Source organism: Rhinoraja longicauda, chromosome 31 (genome assembly GCF_053455715.1).
Source record: "Rhinoraja longicauda isolate Sanriku21f chromosome 31, sRhiLon1.1, whole genome shotgun sequence".
NCBI classification, from domain to species: domain Eukaryota; kingdom Metazoa; phylum Chordata; class Chondrichthyes; order Rajiformes; family Arhynchobatidae; genus Rhinoraja; species Rhinoraja longicauda.
This window is the reverse complement of record NC_135983.1, coordinates 9237360-9262789: the sequence shown is the minus strand read 5'-3', so window position 1 is coordinate 9262789 and position 25430 is coordinate 9237360. Positions and strand designations below refer to the sequence as shown.

Genomic DNA, 25430 nt, shown 5'->3' with positions numbered 1-25430 from the left:
CCAGTGTCTCAAATGGCTCTTTGGACTGTAATGCAGAACTCTGAACAGTTCCATTAAAATTCCTTTCTTTCGCACATTAATTTAAAAAATATCCCTTATGGAATTGGCTCTCATTGAGAATTCATCATTTCCATTCCTTGAAAATGGAAACTGCTTAATGTGTTGTTAATTCACATTTTAATTGTCAAATACTTGTTTATTTTTTTGACGTTTTAATTTAAGAGGTAAATTCCAAAGTTTGGAATTCAATTACTTTTAGTAATGGAAGTATTTGTGAAAAATAACCTTTATCAGGTCAAGCACTCTTAAACTGAAAATGAAGCAATAATGAAAATGTTTTTTACTGCTTAATATGACATTAATTCATTAGCAATTATATTAAGTAGTTTACTGGGGAATTATGTTCCTATTTGGTTGTATGTCCTTCAAGTGTACATTGAATGAGTTTCAGGGTATATCATCAATCCAGTGTTGCTTGTAAGAATAATATGTGGAACTGTGTTCGTGAAAGCTTTAAATTCCACTCTTGTGAAGAGTTACATTTAATTAGTTAGTTCTGACAAGGTGGGCTGATCAGCCTCTTATGCAATGGGACTCCTGATACTCTTAGCAAAGATCTGGCACTGGTGTTTCTGAGCAAATAAAAACACAACAGGAGGTACCTGGTTGTGCATCATCTATAGAGGAAACGCACAGACTGTTTTGGGGGATTCTTCTTCACATTGACAGTGAAGAGGGGAGAAAGGAGAGGGCAAGAGCTGGCAAGTGATAAGTAGATCCAGGAGGGGTTGAATGGTAGATGTGTCAGGTGTGAAGAGAAAGGTGGAGATTGTAACCAAGGCCATAGGTGATAAGTGGAGAAGGCAAAAGGGTGCAAATAATGGGATCTGGTAAAGGAAGGTGAAAAGGAATAATTTCCTGTGTGTTATCTTTCTATGCCTCAGTCATTGTTTGGATATTGTTATTTTTTGACCGTTGAAGTTCTGTTTTATGCTTATGCTTAAGGTATAGCTTTAAGGTGAGAGGGGCAAAGTTTAACGATATGAGCGGGGCAACCTTTTTTTACACGGAGGGTGGTGAGTGTCTGGAATGCGCTGCCAGGTTTGGTGGGTGAGGCAGATACTACGGTGGCATGTTAGAGGCTTCTGGATAGGCACGTGCGTCTGCAGGGAATGGAAGGATATGGTTTGTGGATATAGAGATGGTATCAGCATCATGTTCGACACAGTCAGACATTGTGGCCCAAGGACCTGATCTTGTGCTGTATTCTGTTCTATGGTCATTTATAAAGTTTGTTTGTAAATTCTATTCCTGATAATAATGAGATTAAAAATGCATTGACATCTTAGCCGTGGCATGGTAGTTTTCCAAAAATTGTAGTTAGTGGAGCTTCAATCTGCAGCGTGGATTATACTGCCTGCAAGTAAAAAGCAAGATTCCATGGAGAAGAAGGTTGTAACCTACAGTTTTGATCTTGCCATAACATTGGTTTGAAGGTAAAATAATGTAAATGTGTAGTGTAAATGCATCTTTATTTGCAGGCAATGTGCTTCGAGTAGCAGAAATCAATATTGTAGTTTAAGAAAATAACTGCAGATGCTGGTACAAATCGAAGGTATTTATTCACAAAATGCTGGAGTAACTCAGCAGGTCAGGCAGCATCTCAGGAGAGAAGGAATGGGTGACGTTTCAGGTCGAGACCCTTCTTCAGACTGAAGCAGAATGGTGCAAAGTTTGTAGTGCAATCTGATGCAATGCAAAAATAAATAGAGCAGCAACAGAATGAAACTTGTACTGAAAGTTTGTGCTATTTCTGATCATGATATACATGATGTGTTATGTGCAGTCAAGTCAATTTTATTTGTATAGCACATTTAAAAACAACCCACGTTGACCAAAGTGCTGCACATCTGATTAGGAAAATAAAAAAAAGAAACATACAGTGGCAGGCAGCCAAACACAACGGCGCGGCCATCTTGAACAAAATGTTTAACTAAAGCAGAATGGTGTCCCGCGGCCGCGCCGCACCGGGCGATGGAAGGCCCCGCGGCCGAGCCGCACCGGGCGCTGTTCAGTCCCGCGGCCAAGCCGCGCCGGGCGATGGAAGGCCCCGCGGAAGAGACCTTAAAAAAAAAGAACGATTTCCCCCACCCACACCCCCCCCCCCCCCCACATACCCCCCCACCCTCACCACCTCCCCACCCCACCCCCCCCCCCCCCCCCCCACATACACAACCAAAACAAAACACCCCACCACCAACACACAAACAAAAAGGACAAAGGACAAACAGACTGCCAGCGAGAGCAAATACTGCACCTGGTCTCATTCAGTAGCGGTGTCATAATGTTTATTCCCTTGTACTGCATCAGCTGGTGCAAGAATTAATTTATTTTGGCTTGCACTTGGTATATTGCCTGGAACTAGAGCAAAGCTCTGTGACAATTGTTCCCCTGAAAATTATATCTCAGTGGAAATGTGTTCATATTTATCAATTCTGGGACAGATTCTTAGTTATTATTTAGTTAGTTTAGAGATACAGTGAGCCCACGCTGACCAGCAATCCCCGTACACTGCCACTGTCCTGCACACACTAGGGACAATTTACAATTTTACCAAGACAATTAACCTGCAAATCTTTGTCTTTGGAATGTGGGGGGAACTGGGGCTCTCGGAGTAAACACACGCAGGTCATGGGGAGAATGTCCAAACTGTACAGACAACACCCGTAGTCAGGATCGAACCCGGGTCTCTGGTGCTGTAAGGCAGCATGCTGCTGCTGCTCCAGCATGTCGCCCTAACTATTCTGTTAAGTGGGAAGGAACGATGGAGGTGATTTTCAGGCCAATAGTAATGTATCCACTGCCACTATCTGACTGGAAATGGCTACCTTAACGGATCAGGAATTGAACCAGTAGCTTCTGATCCATGTGCTGCACATGTCCGGCTGTGTGAACCAGAGATATGGAGGGTTGCTTTACTGATTAAAGTGCTGTGACCAGCAGCTCGTCATGGGGGTGGGTGCTGGGTCCACTGTTGCTTGTTATCTACATTAACCATTTGGATGACAGTGCAGATTTGTGACAATTGTTCCCATTGTTAGTAAATTAGTAGATGACACCAAGATGGGTGATATGGTGGACAGTGAGGAAGGATATCCAAGTTTGCAACAGGATCTAGATCAGTTGGGAAAGTGGGCCAAGGAATGGCAAATGAAATTTAACTCAGACAATTGTGAAGTGTGGCATTTTGAAATCTCACACTTCACAATTGTCCGAGTTAAATTTCATTTGCCATTCCTTGGCCAACTTTCCCAACTGATCTAGATCCTGTTGCAAACTTGGATATCCTTCCTCACTGTCCACCACATCACCCATCTTGGTGTCATCTACTAATTTACTAACAATGGGAACAATTGTCACAAATCTACACTGTCATCCAAATGGTTAATGTAGATAACAAGCAACAGTGGACCCAGCACCAACCCCCGCGAAGCGCTGCTGGTCACAGCACTGGAGAGTGATGCAGAACAGAGGGACCTGAAAGGTCCCCTGAAAGTGACGGTTCAGGTGGACATTGAAGATGACGTTTGGCATGCTTGCCTTCATTGGGAAAAATATTGAGTAAAAAAGTGAGAGGTGAAACATTTAAGCAGTACCTTGGGCAACTTTATCATGTGACTTCAAGCTGCCTCAAATTTAATCAGACAATTTTTATCCATTATAGTTTTGGAATAAGATTAGTCCATATGGGTATCCTTATTTGGCACATTTGATATGGTATGGTTTGTTTGATTTTTTTTTTCCCCCCCATCTAATTTTGAGGTGATCTAGTCAACTGTTCTGGGGCCAAGAAGGCACATTTTGTTTTTCCCCAGATTCTTGTGGCAGGTTGGGAAGAAATTGCAGGGCCACTGGCAGAAATATTTGAATCATCGAGAGCTATGGGTGAGGTGTCGCTGACTGGAGGGTAACTAATGTTGTGCCTCTGTTTAAGAAAGGCTGCAAGGAAAAGCCTGGGAACTACAGACCGGTCGGTGAGCCTTACTTCAGCGGTAGGTTATTGGGGGGGGATTCTGAGAAACAGGATCTACAGGCAAGGACTAATTAGGGATAGCCAGTATGGCTTTGTACACAAGGAAATGGTGTTGTCTCCATTTGATTGAGATTTTTGAAGGGGTGACCAAGAGGATTGAGGGCAGAGTGGTAGACATTGTCTCTATACATTTTAGCAAGGCTTTTGGCATGGTAGGCTGGTCTAGAATGATAGAACACATTGGATCCAGAAGGAGCTAGTCAACTGGATACAAAATTGGCTTTAAGGAAAGAAATTGAGTCATTTTTTAGACTAGGCCTGTAACGAGTGGTGTGCCACTAGGATCGTGGCATGGTGTGCCACTAGATGATGACAAGGCCATGTTTGGAGTACTATGTACCCTTCTGGTAGCCCTGCTTTAAGAAGCAAGTCAGTAAATAGGCATAAGTTTAAGGTGGAAGCAGAAAGATTTACAAGGATCCGAGGAGCAATTGTTTCAGAGAGTGGTATGTAGAGGGAACGAGTTGCCAGTGGAAGAGGTAAAGGCAGGTGCTATTACAAACATTTAAAAAACACTTTATACATGGATAGGAAAGGTTTGGACTGATGGGTGCAGGCGAGTGGGATTAGCTCAGTTAAGCAAATTGGTCGGCATGGACGAGTTGATCCAAGGGTCTATTTCCCTTCTGTACAGCTGTATAACTGATTCTATTGGGACTTTTGTTAATAACACAGGCTGCCCAATAGTTTTAATTGAAATTCTAATTCCCTCTAAATTTTAGTGTTTTTTTTCTCTCGTATCCTCAATCAAAAATGAGACTTGTAGCTGAAAGTCATTCTAGACGTACAATAAACATTTCAATTTATCTACTAAGTGAAGCATAATACAATGGTTGAATAGTTCAATAGTAGAGAGCACCTGGCCCCAACTCCCAGTTAAGGCAACAGGTACCAGATTACAACCACCTGGGAGAATAAGTTCTTTAAATTGCCCCTAAACCTGTACCCTCTGGTTACCTCTGATGTGGAGGGTCTTTTTTACCATTTGCCCTAATTATGCCCTTCCATAATACTCCCTACCTAGTTACCTCTAAGGAAAGTAAACTCCAGCCTATGCTGCAAAAAAACTCAGCGAGTCAGGCAGCATCTATGGAGGGAAATGAACAGTCGACATTTTGGGCCGAAACCCTCTGTCTACACCGAGAAGGGAGATGGGCAGGGTAAAGAGGTGAAGGAATGGGTAGGGAGGGGGTAGAACTGGCAAGTGATGGGTGGATCCAGGTGGAGATGGGGTTAATTGGCAGATGGAGGAGGGAGGGGTAGAGATCGGAGTCAGGGAAATGATGAGTAGAGGCGATGAAGGGCAGATTATGGAAGCTGATCGGAAGGAAGAGTGGAACCAAAATAAGGGGAGGGTGATAGGTAGATGGGAACACTGGTGGAAGAGGCTAGGGGGATGGGATAGGTGAAGGAGGGGAAATAAAATGGGTGTGTGGTCAGAAGGGTCCCGACCCAAAACGTCACCCATTCCTTCTCTCCAGAGATGCGGTCTGTCCCCCTGAGTTACACCAGCATTTTCTGTCTGGCAGCAACTCTACCACTGCGCCATCATGCCGCCCACAAGATATCTAGAATCTTGATCAAAAAGCAACGTGCTGGAGGAACTGGATGGGTCAGGCAGTATCTGTGGAGGGAAATGGACAGGTGACTTTTTGGGCTGAAAAAGAGTCCTGTCATCTATCCATTTTCCACCTGACAATTTTAATTTCTGTTTTTTTTGCTTAAAAATTTATAAATGCATCCGGCTGTGTACATTTAAAACCAAGCCCACCAATGTCTTTTAGCAATCCTTTATATTCTTGTATTTATTTTGGTTTACGTGACAGCCAATATAAAAGGCCAGTTCATTGTAGCTATGATTTTAAAGTACCTTAAATTGGTGTCATTGAGTTTATCATGTTGCAGTTACCATTAGGCACAGTGGGTTCATTAATGGCTGTGCTGCAAAACCAAACTATATGCCAAAGATTGGAATTGGTTCATTACTGGCAGATGACTGAAGCGATGGGACATATCTCTATCTTGTCCTCCATCTCCCTTCTCTCTTAGTAGAAAGAGGCAATAGTTCTCCACATTTTATTTAATCTGTCTCCCTTGAAAGTAGCTCATCATGCAAATAGCTCGAGATGTGGTGCAATATTTTTTCCTACTCCCACGGTAGGAACAGGAAGGAAGTGGGTGTGAAAGAGATGCATCCAATTTTAAAATCTCTCTGTTTCAAAACCTTCACAATTTAAAATGTTATCTTCTCTATCCCACAATTCTAATGCCACCGAATATCCTCAGTATTTATCATGATGAGCCAACTTACCTCGGTGTAAATATCACCAAATTGGCCGCATCTAAAGAAAGCACACCAATGCCTCTACTTTCTCGGAAAATAAAAGAAGTTCAGCATATCTCCAGTGCCACAGACGCACGATAGAAAGAATTGAGATGCTTCGCAGCATGGTTTTGCAATTACTCTGCCCAAAACCAATGAAATTGCGGAGTTTAGTTTAGTTTAAAGATATGGTTTGGAAACAGACCCTTCGGCCCACCAGGTCTGTGCCGAACAGCGATCCCCATACACTAATACTATCCTACATACACGATGGACAATTTACGCTTATACCAAGCCAATTTGCCTGCAAACCTGTACACCTTTGGAGTGTGGGAGGAAACCGGAGCTTCCTGGAGAAAGCAGGTCACTGGGAGAACATACAAACTCCATACAGATGTAGTCAGGATGGAACCTGGATCTCTGGCGCTGTAAAGCAGCAACTCACAGTGGCACTCCTGTGTGACGCAGCCCTGTCCATCATACAAACCAGCAATTCCACCCCGCCCATCTCCCCTCCATTTGACTCAATCTACACTTCACGCAGCCTCATGGAGGTATCCAACATAATGAAGGACCATGCAAACCCGGTCATTCTCCCTTCTCCCATTCAGTAGAAGGTACAAAACCTGAAAGCACATACCATCAAATTCAAGAATAACTTCTTCCCCACTGTTACCAGACTCGTGAACAGACTTCTCAAGCTAAATATATATTCCCGATCTCCCAATTCACCTTGTTGTGGCCCATGCATATTTTTTAGCCTGCACTTTCTCTGTAGCTAGAACACTATATTCTACACCCACTTGCTCTCTCTTTTTGCACTACCTGCATGGCTTGATTGTGTTTATGAATGGCACGTTTTGAGTGAATGGAGCAAAACGGTTCACTCATTTTGGTACACATGCCAATAATAAACCTTTACCCTTTCTAGGTGGAAATATATATGGATTAGTTTTCAATATTGTCCTTGGTTGACTGTTGATGACAGAGCCATTGTAAGGTGCCAGTCCATTGGAGGAGGCATAATATTTAATTGATAGCACTGTTACATCCATTTTGTTGCAAGTTTTAGACGAATATGCACATAAGCAAGCATCGTGCTTTTTTTTCTGAGAGTGGTGTACAACGCAGTCCTGGCTGGGAACAGCTAATTATCCACAAACTAGACATTAAAATTCAATCCTCTTTTTTTGCAAGCTGTGCTTAATGGCGTGCTCAGTGGTAGACCTGTACTTGAGTATCCACTGTGGTTTAGAGACACTGGGATCAAAAGGTTGAAGGTTGACACTTCACTCCGGAGAGTTGAACACTCAAATATAAGCTAGCACTCCTGTGTGGTGGCATTGCATTATTTTGCCAGAGACATTAAACTGATAATCTGACTGTTCTCTCAGGTGTCATTGTTTCAAAGAGGAAAGTGGGCATTCTGTCTGATCTTCAACCCAATATTTATTATTAAACCAGCATTGCCATGGTGGAGTGATCATTATCACATTGTTACAGTGAGAGTTTGCAGTGCTCACTTTGACTGCTGCATTTCCTGGAACAACTACATTTTAAGAGCACTTGAGGATATCCTGACATAGGTGTTAAGTATGACACTTTTTCTTTCTGTTTATTTTGGCCATGAGGGCTGCAGTTTCAGTTTGAACCTGACAATTAAGCACATGATGGTAACCTTATGTGCAGTCTGTGGATCAATTCGACAACAGCAAATGGACAGAATGAAAATGATCAAATTGTAGAGTCATAACGATGATCGGTGGTCGGCGTGGACTCGGGCCGAAGAGCTTGTTTCCATGCTGTAATCACTAAATTAAACTAAATACGTTGAAACGTCATGAATGATGAGAATAATATTTTGAATTTAAAAATAATCAAATCGTTTCAGATTAAGGTGACAACTAACCTCTCATCAGTTTTGTCAGCCAACTAAATTCTCAAATGTTACTTAAAGTAGCAAAGAAAGGCATTATGAAAGGAATGGCCAGATATAGTAACGTTCAATGTGGGTGATGTGAAGAAATCAAATCAGCCATTTAAAGTCCACAGTCGGGACAGGCAGGGCTCCTGCGATCATTGGCATGGATTGCACTGGTTAGACAATGCGCATGTCTGCCTGGCGTGTACGTTTGTGAGCCAACACTGCCGTGTATGAATATAGAATGTGCTGGAGGTTGTAGGCCATCGCGTTACAAAGCCTGAGCCCACTCTGTGAACTACTGAACTGAGGCCCTGGTTCATAGCTGGTCCCCCAACCGTATACCATTCATAGATGGCACATCCAGCTGAATGAAGTCTTCAGCTTTCATTTAAAGTTTAAATGAAGCTGAACCTGATTTTTTAATATTAATTAAATTAATCTTTTTTAGCTTTAACATTGAATTTTTAAAAATCAACATGTAACTATATTTCAGCTGTTTCTACATGGTTTCAGAGTTGATAAGGCCTTCAGAAAGCAGGAGGCCATCAGGGTAATGGGGTGAGGAATGGTGACAACACATTCTCCACAGGAATTGTCAGTGCCTCAAGGATGCATTCTCAGTTCCCTACTATACTCCCTATATACTCATGACTGTGCAGCCAAATGTGGCTCTAACTCCACCTATCAATCACAATAATACTTTATTAGGCAAGTATGTTTTGCAACATACGAGGAACTTCATTTGCCATACAGTCATAACATTAAAAAGCAACAGAACACAAAATACATTTTAACATGAGCATCCACCACAGTGACTCCTCCACATTCTTCACTGTGATGGAAGGTGAAAAAAAGTTCAATCTCCCCCTTCTTTGTCCTCCAGCAGTCAGGGGCCTCTAACCTTCCGTTAACGGGACAATCTTGACTCTCTAAGCTGGCGGCGGGCCTTCCTCATCGGGACGATCAAGCTCCTGTTTGCAGATGACACCAGTCCATCACACATACCAACTCCCAACTGTTGACACCATACTTGATGCTGCCTCGGAAAAGCAACCAAGATAATCAAAGACGTGCCACGCCGGTCATTCCTCCTCCTCCCTGCTCCCATCCGGCAGAAGGTACAGAAGCTTGAAAGTGTGCACTACCAGACTGGAACAGCTTCTCTGTTATCAGGCTTCTGAACAGTCCTTCCATAAGTTTGGGTACCACATTGTGGACATTGGACTTTGTCTCTGGAACTGCTGTGTTACAATACTGAGAACCATATTCTGCACTCTGTATCTTCTCCTTTGCTCCACCTATTGTACTTGAGTTTGGCTTGATTCGATCTGTGTATAATAGTATCTGATTGATGGAATATCGTGCAAAACAAAGCTGTTCACTCTATCTTGGTGCACGTAACAATAATAAACCTAAACCTAGTTGTCATCCCATGGCCAAGTTGCCAGTTGCAGACAGTCGTGCTGCACAGGACGGCTACCACTGAGGTGGTAGTGAAGGCACGGTGTGTGACCACAGGAAGTGAAGCCAAGGCTGGGCTGGGTGCAATCTTGCATGCTGGTATGCATACTGAATGCACGCATGGCAACTGCTGCTTGCTTTCGGGCTGCTCATTCTTTTGAACTGGAACTGCTATTAATGTCCCAAACTCCAGCGTTGACCCCAGTGGATATGAGGAAGTTTGAGATTCCTAACCAGATACGAACCTTGTGTTATTAATTTAACAATCTTTAAAACAAGGGAACATCAATTATTTATAAATGTGCACGGAGGACATTCTAAAACGCTCATAGTGGTTGACGGATATGACACTTGGTTTGCTGTCAGCTCTGTTAACTGCTGATGGTGTTGCCCGTCTGATCTGAAGTGCAAGGCTGGCCTGTGCAGTGTTTGAAGCAGGCTCATATTGGTGGGATGTGGCCGTATTAGCGGTGGGAACAGGCTCCTTACCACTAAATGGATGTTTAGAATTGTGTGCGTAATTTTAAGTAAATATTGTAATTGGCAGTGTAAATTGCTGTTGAAAATGTGAGAATGGTTTCGAGAATGTGACAAGGTGATTTTGACCCTTTGACCCATGCGTGTTTTCATTATATATATTTGTATTTTTCACAGTTATGTTAATTTTTAAAGCAGTTCTTTAAGTAATCGTTTGGTCAGGGTCCATACCGGCTCCATACAGTACAGCATGTTGCTGTTTTGAAATGAGTGCAAATTTGTAGACCTTTTCAGAAAGTACATGAATAAATTTTATGTATTTTCCTCAGCTAATGTTGCTAAATATTGGGAATGTTATTGTTTACCAATGTGTAAATCACTGGAGTTCATGAGAATTTGCCTGGTTCAAGATCAAGTTTGTTGGAAAAACTTTCACTGCACAAGAGTTTCAAATCCATTTAAAGTTTAGACACTTTGTTTTGTTTTGATTGAGAACAAAATGCACAAAGCTTTTAATAGAAAACGTAATTAATTTTGGTGCAAACTAATGAAATTAGTGGGATAAATTAAATAAATTTTGAGTGGTTTAAGATGCGGCCAGTACATGGAGTGATATATCGGATGTGTATGGGGGGAAAGATAAATAGGTGGGGTGGGATCAGTCAGTTGCAGGCAGAATTGGAAAATGGCTGCCTTCTGTTTCTAGAGATTTGTTTACGGAGTTCGAACAATCTAAATGGAAGCAATTAATCACCTAGGTATTACAAAAAACAAACTGCTGAGGTAATTCAGCGTGTCGAGCAGTGGGGAGAAAGCAGCGAGGAAAGGAATTGTCAGCATTTCGGGTTGAGACACTGCATCAGAACTGAGAGAGGGGAGGGGGAGGATAGCCGGTATAAAGAGGAGAGGGGGAGGGATGAGACGGGGGTCAGGTGGGGATGGGTGGACTGAGGAGGGGGGCATGTTTTACAGGCAAATGGAGGCGGTGGTGGAGTTAGGTGACCGGCAGATGGATGATGGGTGGAAGTTGACGAGGGTGGGGTGGGTGGGGGGGAAAGGGCAGCTGAAACCAGGGGAATTGGGGAGAGTGAGGTTGGAGACAGGCTGGAGGGTGAAAAGTAGGACACAAAAGTTACCAGTACTGGAGTCTGGTAAGGAAGACTTTAATGTGAAGGGCAGACGGAACCAGATGGGGATGGGATCCAGCGGGTGAAATATGTGGCTGGTATATTGTCGGAACCAATAAGCCTCAGCAACCAGCACATTATCCTTCATTTCCAAAAGCTGGAATAGGATCTGACCACGAGCTACATCTACTACTTCCGACCCTGCAGAGAGGGACCAAAAAACCATGATTGGGGCTAGGGGGGAGGGGGGGGGGGGGGATATGGGAAAGGGAACAAACTTGAGAGGAGGAACAGAGGGATAGTGAATGGAACACTGGGAGGTAAGGGTTACCTGAAATTGGAGAATTCAGTGTTCGCACCATTTGGTTGTAGACTACCCAAGTGGGAATACAAGGTGCTGTTCCTCTGGTTTGCTTTGGACCTCACCCTGGCAGTGGAGAAGACTGACGATGGACAGGTCGGTGTGTGAATGGGAAGTAAAGTTGAAATGACAAACGGCGGTGAGCTCAGGATCGCCAGAGTCCAGCCGGTCGGTAAACCGGTTGCCCAGTCTACACTTTACGTAGCGGAGGCCACATCGGGAGCACCAGATGTGGTAAATGAGGTTGGAGAAGGGGCCTCAGCTGGGCTGTTCAAGTCCCTGGATGCTGGTGATGGAGAAAGTGTAGGAACAAGTGTTACACCTTGTGCAGTTTAGTTTAGAAATACAGCACGGAAACAGGCCCTTTGGCCCATTGAGTCTGCGCCGGCCAGCGATCTTTGCACACTAACATTATCCTCCACGCACTAGAGAAAATTTGCAATTGTACCAAGCCAATTAGGCTACAAACCTATACGTCTTTAGATTGTGGAAGTAAAATGGAGATCCTGGAGAAAACCCACGCTGGTCACGGGGAGAATGTACAGACTCCATACGGACAAGCACCCGCAGTCAGGATCGAACCTGGGTCCCTTGCACTGTAAGGCAGCAACTCTACAGCTACGCCACCGTTGCAGGGGCAAATGGCAGGTGTCACGGAGGGTTGGGTGTGGAGGGTTGAGTAGACAAGGGAGACACTGGGAGAGTGACCCGTGCAGAAGGTGGGGAGGGGAAGCTGTGGCTAGTGGTGGGATATGATTGCAGTTGGCGGAAATGGCTGATCAGCTGGATGATCAGCTGGATGCCGAGGCTTGTGGAGTAAAAGGTGAGGACGAGGGAAACATCATTTGAGTACAATATTCTGGAATTCTGAGAGACAGATAAGGTCAGGATGCTTTTTTTGTAAACCAGCATCTGCAGTTTTTCATTTCTTCAGTCTGATCAGTTGATCAGTCTGAAGAAGGGTCTCGACCCGAAACGTCGCCCATTCCTTCTCTCCTGAGATGCTGCCTGACCTGCTGAGTTACTCCAGCATTTTGTGAATAAATACCTTCATTTCTTCAAGGTGGTTTTGATTGCCTGGTGACTTTTTTTAAAAAAAAGGGTTGGAATGGATGATCTTGCATTTACTTTGTCAAACATCTTTTCAGTAATTTTAAAAGGAAAATGAATATCATCAGACTTAGTGATTGTGTTGTCAAAATTCCAAATCCTATTTAGTTGTGTTCTAAATTCTCCAAATCAGTCCCAAGGTTCGAACTTGTGCTAAAGGCAGTAAGTTTGGACAGCACCCCACAGAGCTGTTCTGGCAGTTCAATACCTGTATGGGAGAAAGGCTGAGAGTGTTCAGCCACTAGTTGTGAATAGTTAGGACTGATTTAGGATTGTAATCTTTTATAAATAAGCCAAAATGTAAAAAGCTTGAATGTATACTATGGTCTTCCCGGGCTGCCTTGGCACGTAGCAGGAGGGCATGCAACCCTACTAATCTTTTATTTTTTCAAGTTGTCCATAATATAGTTGCAAAATAAGTGTCATCTCTTAAAATCTTTTAGATGCAAAGAAGCATTCAAGAATTCAAAAAGCTAAATATCAATAACTTTAGGTTTTGCGTTTTTTAAAGTGAACATTATCTTCATGTGGACTTAAGTGAATTTTTTTGTTGTGCAAGCAAGTCTGTGAGTTTATGAAAATTATAATATTGTGGTAACTTAAGCACATGGAATCAATCGTTTCCCAAAACAAGGAAGTAGTTGGTTTTTCATGTCAGATTTCCCCTCAAAGGACAAAATGGGAGCTGGAGGGAGCCAAGTGAATCCATGCTGTCTCCATGCTGTCTCCACCGTACAACAAGATCATGGCTGGTCCTTTTGACCATCTTCCTTCCTGATTTTTATTTTCCCCCATCACCTCTGAAATTCTCCAAATGAGCTGCTCCTTTGTCTTCAAAACCGTTTATTTGATACTGAACCACCTTAGAAAAAAACCCAATTTAATTGTGCATGGAAATAAATTTTTGAATAATATATAAAATCATGTCAATTTTGATACAAAAGAGAAAATTGGTCTCAATCCATTTGTAATCAATTATAATTTTCATTGATGACAGTGTGGATGAAATTCATTTTTTTGAAATAGCTGCTCTGTGATCACAATCATTATTTTCATTCACTCAAGCAGTGAAGTTAAACATTAACAATCATGGCTTGTCTTGATAACTCCCGTCTCTCGGCAGTGGCAGTCTAGATGCAGCATCTTGACCTGCCGTGTACCTGTATGAGAAGAGCTTATCAGTCTAATTTTTGCCCGTCTCGTCCGCTCCCTGCACCTCCTACCGAGCCGTGACCCCATCACCCAAAGAGAAAGGAAAAGCCTGGAAATACTTTTACTGAACCTTATTTGACCACAGGTGCTATTTCTTGTCCCATTTTGCTGGTGCAGTAATATAACTTGCCCAAAAAGGTAAATTTCCCCCATTAGTGTCTTTTGTATATGTGAGCATTTAACATGGGAAAATTATTTTGAACATTTATCAATTAGAATTTATTATATAGAATTATTAATACAACATGAAATGTCTGAAGAAGAGTCTCGACCCGAAATGTCACCCATTCCTTTTCTCCAGAGATGCTGACTGTCTCACTGAGTTACTCCAGCTTTTTGTGTCTATCTTCGGTTTAAACCAGCATCTGCAGTTCCTTCTTACACATGAAATGCCTGTGACTATATATTAAGTCGATTGATATTATTCTTTGTGGCGTTTATATTTACATAAGCTATACATGGATGAGAATGGTTGCAGACTATTGTAACCTGTCATTTTTAATTCAAGAGGCAGTGCCGAACTGCCACACCTTGTCGACTCACCTGGGTCATTGTTGTGTGCAGCAACTAGACAATGGTGTTGAAGCGATGAAATATGAATCTGGTACACTGCCAGTTCTGGAGATGACTGGGTCCAGGTTTGTATTGGAATTTCAGTGATCCGTGCTGTAGCTCCTCCTTGGCTAGCTCTCTCCCAGGAGGGTCAAAGTGTGCTCGGGAACTGCCGCTATCAAGTGATAGATCGGCGAGGTTCTAATGCATTACATTTTTATACACCGGAGGAATTGGACAGAGCTCTTAAGAGAGGCTGCTGCAGCCTTGAACGCAAAAGCAAAGATTCCACAGTGCTGCACTCGTCCTCTGGTGTACTTACGAATGTTTCCTTTGGCAGAGGATTGTTGGGGAGGGAGGAGCAATGCCTGGAGGGGCCATTTGAATTCTGCGGCAAATTGGGCTGTGATTCTGAAGTAGCATCATATTGCAGTGGTTGTGTCTGAGGCTCCGATCTGGACTCTGTGGTTTAAAGCTTCATCAAGGAAAGCCGAGAGACTTATTTTTCAAATGTTGTGGGTTTCTAGTATGTTTTTTTTTTTTTTAATCGGTCTCTCCCTTTGACAAATGCTGAATTATGGAGTTACAGTGCTGATATTTTGCGAAGCTAAAATTAGCCTCATTTCCACAAAAGGTTTTTTTGTCTTCTCAACATCACGGACTTGACTCGACTGAGCCACATGTGAGGGAGCACTGGAGACTAATGAAGCAGAAAATATATGCATATGTTTACTTTCAACAGAAGAAAGACAGGTGACATGTCCCCCTCTTTGTTTTCCAGTCAATGGCACAGCCTATTCATGTCAGCATTTTTTCTTTATTTCTTAAGAAGCTGAAAGCATGGCAACTGCTTGGGGATAGCTCTGTTCATCTCGTGTTCCTGTTTTGAGGGTGGTGACTGTTTGCTGGATTTGTAGGAAAATTGCAATGCTGATAATACTGAGCAGAGAGGCTGTTCGCTCAGATAGTAAATGAGTGAGGCAGAAGACAGACACTGCAACAGCAACTGAGCCAAGAATGACATCTGCTTGGTCTGTGCAGAACAGAAGTATGAACTCTTCCTTGGAAGGAAACAATACCAGCCGACTATTTTGCCTTTTGGGATTCAGTTACTACGAAACAGTTAACATTTGCCTCCTGGAAATAATCGTCATTGTTTTCCTCACTGTGTTAATAATTTCAGGTAATCTTATTGTTATATTGGTCTTTCATTGTGCACCCCTTTTGAATCACCATACTACAAGTTATTTCATTCAGACCATGGCATTCGCTGATCTTTTTGTTGGGATCAGTTGCCTAGTTCCTTCTTTGTCCCTTCTTCACTACCCGACAGGTTCTCATGAATCTTTAACATGCAAATTCTTTGGATATATTGTGTCTGTTCTGAAAAGTGTTTCGATGACCTCTCTGGCCTGCATCAGCGTTGATCGATACATCGCGATTACCAAGCCGCTGTCGTACAATCAGCTGGTCACCCCATGGAGGTTGCGTGTGTGCATTGTAATGATCTGGACGTACTCCTGCATTATCTTCCTTCCTTCTTTCTTTGGCTGGGGAAAGCCGGGCTACCACGGGGATATATTTGAATGGTGTGCGAATTCCTGGGAGACAAACGTTTACTTTGCAGGATTCATTGTGGTTTTGCTGTACGCCCCTGCTGCCTTTGTGGTCTGTTTTACCTATTTCAACATATTCAGAATATGCCAGCAGCACACTAAAGAAATCAGTGAAAGACGTGCTCGATTTAATCCCCAAGAAGGGGCATCAACCGAAAACCCACACAGCTCTGAGAAACATTATGCTATGGTTCTATTTCGGATCACCAGCGTCTTTTACATCCTTTGGCTTCCGTACATCATTTATTTCCTCCTTGAAAGCTCGCACATTTATAACAGTCCGGAGGTATCTTTTCTGACCACCTGGCTTGCCATTAGCAATAGCTTCTGTAACTGCGTGATTTACAGCCTTTCCAACAGTGTCTTTCAGAAGGGCCTCAAACGCCTCTTGGGTGCCGCCTGTGCTTCATGTATCTGGTATGTGGAAAGCAGAAACCCTTCGATGCCTGGAAGTAAAAGATCCTCCAATGACTGCAACGCTTGAGAAGTATAAGCCGTGACATTCAAGGCCCTGCTCAGTGCATCACTTCAGTCCATTGTAATTTGGATTTATTGAACTGGGCTCGAGTTCGGTGGTGGTATTGAGCAGTCCTCGGGCAACCTCTGGGTTTATGTTACAATCCAGTGAATGCATTGCCTTTCACAAGATGTAATCAATAATTCAAACGAAAATTTAAACAGAAACTTGCTGCTCTGTTTTTATCTGTTCATAATTATGTATTCCTTGGGAATTGTATTCCTTCGAGGGAATTGAGATATTTATGGGCCAAATGTTTTAATATCTTATTGCACTGTAAGAACTTCCAGAAATTACTTGTTTTCATTGACTATTATTATTGTACCCTCTGATTTGTAATTAACTGTGAATGCAACAACCATGTAAACCATAAATAAGCAACTTAACCCTAGAGGGTCTGACCCATTTCAACATAGTTTACCAATGGATGTTAAGCTGTTTGCATTCTGACAAAAAGTGTGTATGAAGTTCCATATTAAACATATGCAATGCAAAATCTTTAATATTGTGCCACAATACTAAGCAACTCAAGTGTATGGTGAGCCGTACCTTTTGAGTTTTCAGTTTGACAATTCGATTAATTAATTGGCGTAAATCAGAAGTGGGTCAGAGCTTAAGATGTTTATTTGAAGAGTTTGACTGCTCTGTTTATCATGGATGAAATGCCTATAGCAAAGGATTAGGTTTTCAAAGTCATGAACTTTTGAGGGGAAAAATGTCTTTGGTTTATATAATTGCTTTTCCATATAGAGCACTTTGATCTTTTTTAAAAAAAAACTCTGGCCCAGAATTTCTGGCCAAAATTGAAATAGTTCTTCAGACGTATAATTTGATATTACACTTCCCATTCACGTCTTTGTATCTTTAATTATGTATTTCTTGGCAGTATTAATGAATTAGTCTTGTTGAAAATTATGTAGTTAAAGCTTGGGTTAGCTCAATGTACTATCCAAATCATAAGTCAAGTTATAATCTGACATTTTAATAAACAGATGATTTTTAAAAAATTGCAGCCATATTGGGAGGCAATTTTTCAGTGGCGTGCAATGGACAATGAAAGTTATTCTTGTATCCTGTAGGAAATTATATTACTGCATTCGGAGAATTTGCCTTGTCACTGTATTTCACAGTGCAATTTGAACTGTGGGTCCTGAGCCCAATTTTAGAGTTGTCGTTCTCAACTAATTGCAGTAATAAAATGGCTGCTGTTACATTGAAAATTGCCGTCAGCTTTGCCTGCCACCCTTGAGCTGTGTAAAATGGTTGCTGAGTCTCCTTCGAATTGGTTGTTTCCCTAGTCTGTTCAAATCAGAACTGTAAGACATTGACAATCAGTCCGTCACTCTAGTTTGTACTCATGCTTAATGACACCGCTATATATTTTGGAGCCATCCAGTATGTAGTCCAGAAAATTTAAGCAGTCAAGTGGATCAGAATAAAAGAAACGATACTTCTGGACAGATGTTTAATAAAAGTCCGACATCTGCATTATTGCGTCCTGGTGTTTTTTGCTTGGTCCTGAAATGGGAAATGTGATTATACACGGCTCTTGTCATAAAGATATTGGTGCAGAGCTGTTTAAGCTGCTTTATTTGTCCTGGAGAGTTAATTTTACAACAATGCCTAGAAATTATTGCATAAGTAGGTCTCAAGATGGCCTGGTTGTTTCTCATTTATAAAGGACGACAGTTTGGCACTTGTGATGAATATTACTATTTGAATGATCCATATACACCTATGTATTTAGTTTTAGTGCAGATGTAAAGATCAGTCTTGTTAAGAAATCTAATGTGGAAAAGCAAAAATGGCTCTTATGTAGAACCACCATAGTAAAATATCGGAACGGGAGTAAGTGCAAACTTCGGCCATATAGCAAACTGGGCTAGAGCCTGTAATGGCATTAATGTTGACTAATTTAATTGAAGTCTTCATTCACTTGTTCATTGGGAGCATTTAGCGAGCAGTTGGCAGCACTCGAACCTGAAATATCTACATAGCTCTGCCTTTTATCCCCAAATTAATACTTTGTTGAAATTATTCCTCAGAAAGAATAAAACACTTTAGTAGTCCCTGCTAAATGTAGATACTAGTGAAAGTGAGATGGCAGTATCCTGGAAGCAGGTTGAAAAGGGGGAGCTGAGGGAAGATTGTACTGGCTGACTTTGCTTCAAATCCAGTTATCTGTCCGTAGGTGAAGTTCTAAGCTGCCAGTGGTGAGGAATAAATGATATAATTAATAATCAGTACATCAATGCAAATTGGCATTTTCAAGCAATTTGAAATGCATTAATTGTAAATCTGTTTATTTTGAAGTACAGTAATACCTTCTTTAGTGCTATCCTGCAAAGCACTGCCTCTCTGGCATTCTTTCATTTTGGAGCCTGATTTTTTCCCAAGAAATATCAAAAATAATAAAATCCATAAAGTGGTCAAAAATTAGATATATGCAGTACTGATATATATGGAGTACTGTATGTATCTCAGGTAAAAAATCACTTATCAGGATTGCATCTCCATTTATGTTATGTTATAATGACCTCATCTTGTGCTGTTTCGTTTAATGCTACATTTTCTAGGAATGCATCTAGAGGGCTTATTAAGGTATTACTGTTTGTTTTTGAAGTATTGGTACTAAGCTTCCTGGATATCCAAGCTAAAATGGGAGGTACTAAGTTTACTCAGCATGTCAGGCAGCATCTGTGAAGAAACATTTCATGGTTCAGATTGATGTTTCATTGCATTACCAGATTTTTGGAGTACTTTGTGGCAACTGCAACTCCACCCACCCAACTGCTGAGCTGCAGGAAGATGGTAAAATGAGCAACTAATCATCATTGTCGACATCAGATTGGTATTACCTTTGGGTCTTCAAATGTGAACTGTGTGATGGCCCTTTCTCTGCCCCTTCCCTTCAATCTTCTCAAACATTTATCTTTTGTGGATGCACCCAGTTATTTTTTTCAATTGTATTACCTCTTCCTCGATCATCTTCTTTGTAAAGTATTCTCAGATTAAAGACAGTTTAATAGTGACACAGCTGGTAGAGAGACCCGGGTTTGATCATAACCTTGGGAACTGTCTGTGTGAAGTTTGCATGTTCTCCCTGTGACTGCTTAGATTTCCTCCGGGTGTTCTTGTTTTTCCCCCATATCCCAAAGACATGCAGGTTTGTCGGTTAACTGGCCTCTGTAAATTGCTCCAAGTGTGTAGGGAGTGGACGAGAAAGTGGGATAACATGGAATCATTGTGAACAGGTGACCGATGTTCGGCACGGGCTGAAGGGCCTGTTACCCTGCTATATCTTTCAATTGATCAGTCAACTTCTTCCTTCATTCTGCTAGGGATCATGTCAAATTCCAGTTCAAAACTATACTTGCACAATTCTGAAATCCTCGTCCTATTTCAAGGCTTAGATAGGATGGATGTGGATAGAATTTTCCAGTAGTGGGAGAGTCTAGGACCAGCGAGCACAGTGTCAGAATAAAAAGGACATACCTTTAGAATGGAGATGAGAGGAATTTCTTTAGCCAGAGCGTGGTGAATCGGTGGAATTCATTGCCAGCTGTGGGGGCTGAGTCGTTGGGTACTTTTTAAGCGGAGATTAATACCTTCTTGAATAATAAGCGTGTCAAAGGGGAGAAGGCAGGAGAATAGGGATCAAGGGAAATTTCGATCAGCCATGATCGAATGGTGGGGTAGACTTGTGTAAGAAGGAAATGCAGATGCTGGTTTAAACCAAAGATAGACACAAAATGTTGGAGTAACTCAGCGGGACAGGCAGCATCTCCGTCTTCAGTCTGAAGAAGGGTCTCGACCCGAAGCGTCACCCATTCCTTCTCTCCAGAGATGCTGCCTGTCCCGCTGAGTTACTCCAGCATTTTGTGTATCTTTGGTGGGACAGACTTGATGGGCTGAATGGCCTAATTCTATTCATATGTCTTATATTCTTACGATTTGCTTTTGGGAGATTTTGGGGGACTGTTGTTACGGGGAATGCTGGCGGTAAAACTATGTTTGACCAGATGGATGATGCAGATAGTGTTAAAGTCGTACATTTGCAGCATCAAGTGAGCAGCTGGCAAGACATAGTGAACCTGAAAATTGTACATAGCTTTGCGTGGTTACTTTTGGATTTCAAATGTGTGGGGCTGGTGTTACGGGGCATGCTGGTGGTAAAACTATTTTTAGCCAGATGGATTATACATTAACATTTAAGAGGAATGCATGTCTTGTCTTAAGCAATTTGGACTATTCAAATTTGAGCAAAAACAAGTGCTTTGATATGAAAATAAGCCAGTACTAAACCCCAGAACGTTTTCTCGGAATCAAAATACAAGAGAATTCTTGAAATTGCCTTCGTGGTCATGGCAGTTGATTGATTTTTTTTTTTCTCTACCCAAAATATATTTTTCGTGTAATTTTGTACAGCTGATTAACTCATGAAATATTAAAACTCTTTTTCTCTCTAATTCATTAAGCCTCTGCACCCAACCTACTGCATAAATTAATGCTTTGCTCGATATACCCGAGTGGACAGATTACAAGCAAACTAATATTTCCTTAATTAGTACAAGCATTTTAATTAATGTCTCCTTTACGGTGTCATAAATGGGTGATACTCGGGTAACGTTTATCCATAACGTCTCTATCCAGAATATTAACAGAAACTTCATGAAAATGTGTATCAATAAGCATTCCACAAATTCAAATTCGTAGTTGTGCAGCACGAAAGCAGGCCCTTCTGCTCAAGTCTGAAGAAGGGTCTCGACCCGAAACATCACCCATTCCTTCTCTCCAGAGATGCTGCCTGTGCTGCTGAGTTACTCCAGCATTTTGTGTCTCCCGTGAGCCCAACCTGTCTATGCCAACCAAGATGCCCCCTACGCTAAACCCATTCGACCATGTCCCTCAAAACCTTTCCTGTCCATGTACCTGTCTAAGTATCTTTTTAATGTTGTTAAATTGCGTAGATTATACTACAGGTGTTGATTAAAGATATCATAGAGCAAGTGGATGTAATGGAAAAATATTTGCAGTCATCATATTTATCACCTAGAACAAATAATCCAAATATATGTTCCCATGAGTTCCTGGGCTGGCTATTGATCATCTCACACCATCGACATTTCTGATAGTTAAAATATTCCAGAAGCGTACCTCCCATCTCAACTATTGACCTCAATTTTCCTTTATATATTTTCTTTTCTCTTGCTCTTCCCTATTACTCTTACATATAACAGTACAGCACAGAAACGGGCCCTTTGGCCCACAATGTCCATGCCCAACATGATGCCAAGTTAAAGTAATCTCCTGCCTGCACGTGATCCATATCCTTACATTCCCTGCATATACTAAAAGCCTCTTAAATGTCACTATCATATCTGCCTCCACCACCAACCTTGGTGGCAAGTTCCAGGCACTCATCACCCTCTGTAAAAATAACGCGCATGCTACATTTCCTCTTACTCTTAGCTCTTTACAAGCACATTTTCAATAAGTTTAAATTCCCCAGTTGTCTAATTGACATTTCAAACCATGTCTGACCTAAAGTCCAAACAAAAGTACACAAAAGATGGCTTCTTAAAGGGACTGCAGATGCTGTTTTACACAAAAAGACACAAAGTGGCAGAGTAACTCAGCAGGTCAAGCAGCATCTCTGGAGAACATGGATAAACAATGTTTTTGGTCGGGTACCTTTTTGGGACTGATTGAAGGGTCCTGTGCTGAAAGGTCACCTATCCACATTCTCCAGAGATGATGCCTGATCTGCTGAGCTACTCCAGTACTTTGTGTCTTTCTTTTGAAAACATTAAATGGTCGGCCTTTGATATTATTTTCCAGCAGCATTTTAAAATGATTTTTTGTTATTGATATTTTAAAATAAGTAAAGCAGAAATGGCTGCTGAAAACAATTGACATTCTGGAGCGGTTTGGTTTCATTTGTGTTAGCTCGGGGTTTGAAAAGCAGATGTGATACAAATGGTTTTGCTTTATCTTTTATTACTGACTTGAGGCAGAATACTTTAATGCAATTATCAATGACTGCTGAAATAGATTTCTAACGTTTCTGCTAGGTCTTTTGTGAGTGCCATTTCTTGCATAAGATTGCAGATGTTGGAATTGTAAATGTCAGAGTATTTTCTAAACGTATGAAATATCAGAACATATACTGATATTAGATTTCATTTTGATTTGCACTTGCTCACACACATTAGAAACTTGCCACTGTCTATTTGAAACATCTCTTGGCCCAACTGCAGCATGCTTGAGTAGGTTGAATGTTTGAATGTTTTGTGTTCTATTAGGCCCCATTTTATGTCGGGCAGTTGGTGAGCTGGAAGAAAGGGCCTAATGATTTTCTGGCCAAGATTTTGCAGTGGAAATGACAAAGTGGCAATCAGTATTTGGTCATATCTCTGAGAAAGTCACAACATCTCCTGTTTGTTTGGCTTTGGATAGGGGTTAGGCTTTAATTAGTGGGGGTGTCAAGGGTTATGAGAAGGCGGCAGGAGAATGGGTTTGAGGGGGAAAGATAGATCAGCCATGATTGAATGGCGAGTAGACTCTGGGACGAATGGTCCACTTCTGCTCCTCTGACATGAATTTATGATAAAGATCCTGAAGCAGACTGTGTTCTTTACTGACTTGTCCACCAGAATCGAGGGTTGAAATTGAAATTTCCACAATTTTAAAAGCAATTTTTGCTGTGAAATACCCTGAAAAGCTTAAAGTTTCATTGCATGTGGTCTATTGTATTTTATTGTATGTATGGGTTCCAATGAAAGGCTTTTTTCTTCTCTGGAGGTTCTTTACTGCCATTAATTGTTGACCCAGCTTGCCATTATCATATCTCGCCTGCACCACGGATTTGTTAACCAACAAGTTCTGAAAGGAGATCACTGGGGTCAAGTGTCTCCAGGCAAAATAAATTTAGAACGACTGTTAAATAACTCCTGAGATTCTTTTTCAGGTATTGCAAGGCAATAGCTGCATTTTTCCAGACAATGTATTTTAACCTCTGGGCAGGAATCAATATTTAAACTTTGTCCTGCAAGTGCTTCTTATGAAAGGAGGTTGGGTCGTGTTTCTGTGGGTGCTAAATTTAGCCCACTTGTGCACCTTCTATTTACAGACCTCCTCAACAATGCAAAATCAGGATACACTAAACCTAACAGGCCAAACGTGAAACCTTGTGAATTGGAGAAGTTATTGTTTGTACTGACAGTTTTGTTATGTTTCTCTGGTGAAGGAGTTTGATACTCGTAGCGAAAGAGAACCTTTCCTGATTGCTTTTTCAAATTCATGTAACACCAGTTAATGGTGTTATCAGTGAAATCGGAGTTAATTGGAGAAAAAATACTGCATGGAGAACCTAATTGCACAGCTACTTTGTTAAAATGATGCAGGTACTTCATGCAGTTGTTCCTAGTTCTGGGCAATTCTAACGTTGTGGTGAGCTGCCATAGGATAATCACTTAAAAATGCTGCCCACTTGATTCTGGAAAATAATAGTTTGCATGCCCACTTAATATTTTTGCACCATCTGCAAACATGTTTTTAGGTTTCAGAAGAAAAAAAAATGATGAAGCCATTGTGGAGAAATATTAAAACCACCAAGCGTGTTAACATCTACATTTCCGAGAAACTTTAAGCAAGGTTTGGCGCAAACCCGATCTGAGTGTTAATTAAAGTTTTGTTCACCTGGCAACCACTGCAGCCTTGATTGCTCAATTTTGCAGTTAGTATTGCAAATCTGATCATTCTGTAGAATTTAATTGTATTTTGAAGCACTTGGTCAAATAAGAGGGGGTCGTTTTCTGGAGTGCCCCATTAGCATGTTTAACTTCATCTTTGCTGTGTGTTGATTTTAATACAGTGATTGATGTAGGCGGTGCTACTTTGAAAGCACAGTTCTGTAAATTGTCATCCAAATGCTTCCAACATTCCTTTTTTAGATGATTGGAATGTAGCCACTTTAAGAATTAAAACAAGAAGTGCGAAGGTAGTCAGGAATCCAATTGTTTACATTTTAAAGTTAATTCTGAAGTTTAAGGTTGAGATTTCTGCTGATTGAGTCTGACTGATAATGGCGGTGTTGCATTTCTGAAAGCTGGATGAGTGAATGTACTGTTTCTGAATACTTCATGTAGGCACCATTAATGATACTGATCCATGGAAATCTTAAATCATTGCAGTATAATTAATTGCTGGTGTATGAAAGTTATGAAGTAACTTATTGTAAATTGAAAGTTTGCATGTTGTGTTATTTACTTTTAATAAATGTAGCACAGAAAAAGGGCTCCTAAGATTATTATTATCATCATTCTGATATCATCAGTATCATCTGGTTCAAGAACATTGGGACAAAAATTGTGGTATTCACGAAAACGTTATCATTAAAGTTTCCCTGCCATGTTAGATGTTTTAATAATTGCTCATGTATAATTATAGTGCTCTTTTCAGTGCCTTTTGCAAAAAACCTGGGATATTTTTGAGGGTTTTTTTGCCAACTTTATTTCCTGGACACTGAACTAAATTCATGTTCCAAACAAAAGACAATGCCTACTGTGGCCAAGACTAAGGTCTCCTAGCTGATTCACCAATAAATAGAACTGATGAAAAAGCACATCCGAGCCAGACTTGACATACCATCAGGA

The 25430-nt window shown here is 41.4% G+C and overlaps 2 protein-coding genes across 6 annotated transcripts in view; both read left to right on the top strand.

Moving 5' to 3' along the window:
• rabgap1 (RAB GTPase activating protein 1) overlaps positions 1 to 25430 on the top strand; it is a 168965-nt gene that overhangs the window by 76213 nt on the left and 67322 nt on the right. The window lies entirely within an intron of this gene.
• Positions 14704 to 18387, top strand: LOC144608458 (putative G-protein coupled receptor 21). The gene has a single exon (XM_078426234.1). It carries the CDS (start codon positions 15658 to 15660, stop codon positions 16738 to 16740), a length of 1083 nt encoding a protein of 360 aa, XP_078282360.1. The 5' UTR covers positions 14704 to 15657; the 3' UTR covers positions 16741 to 18387.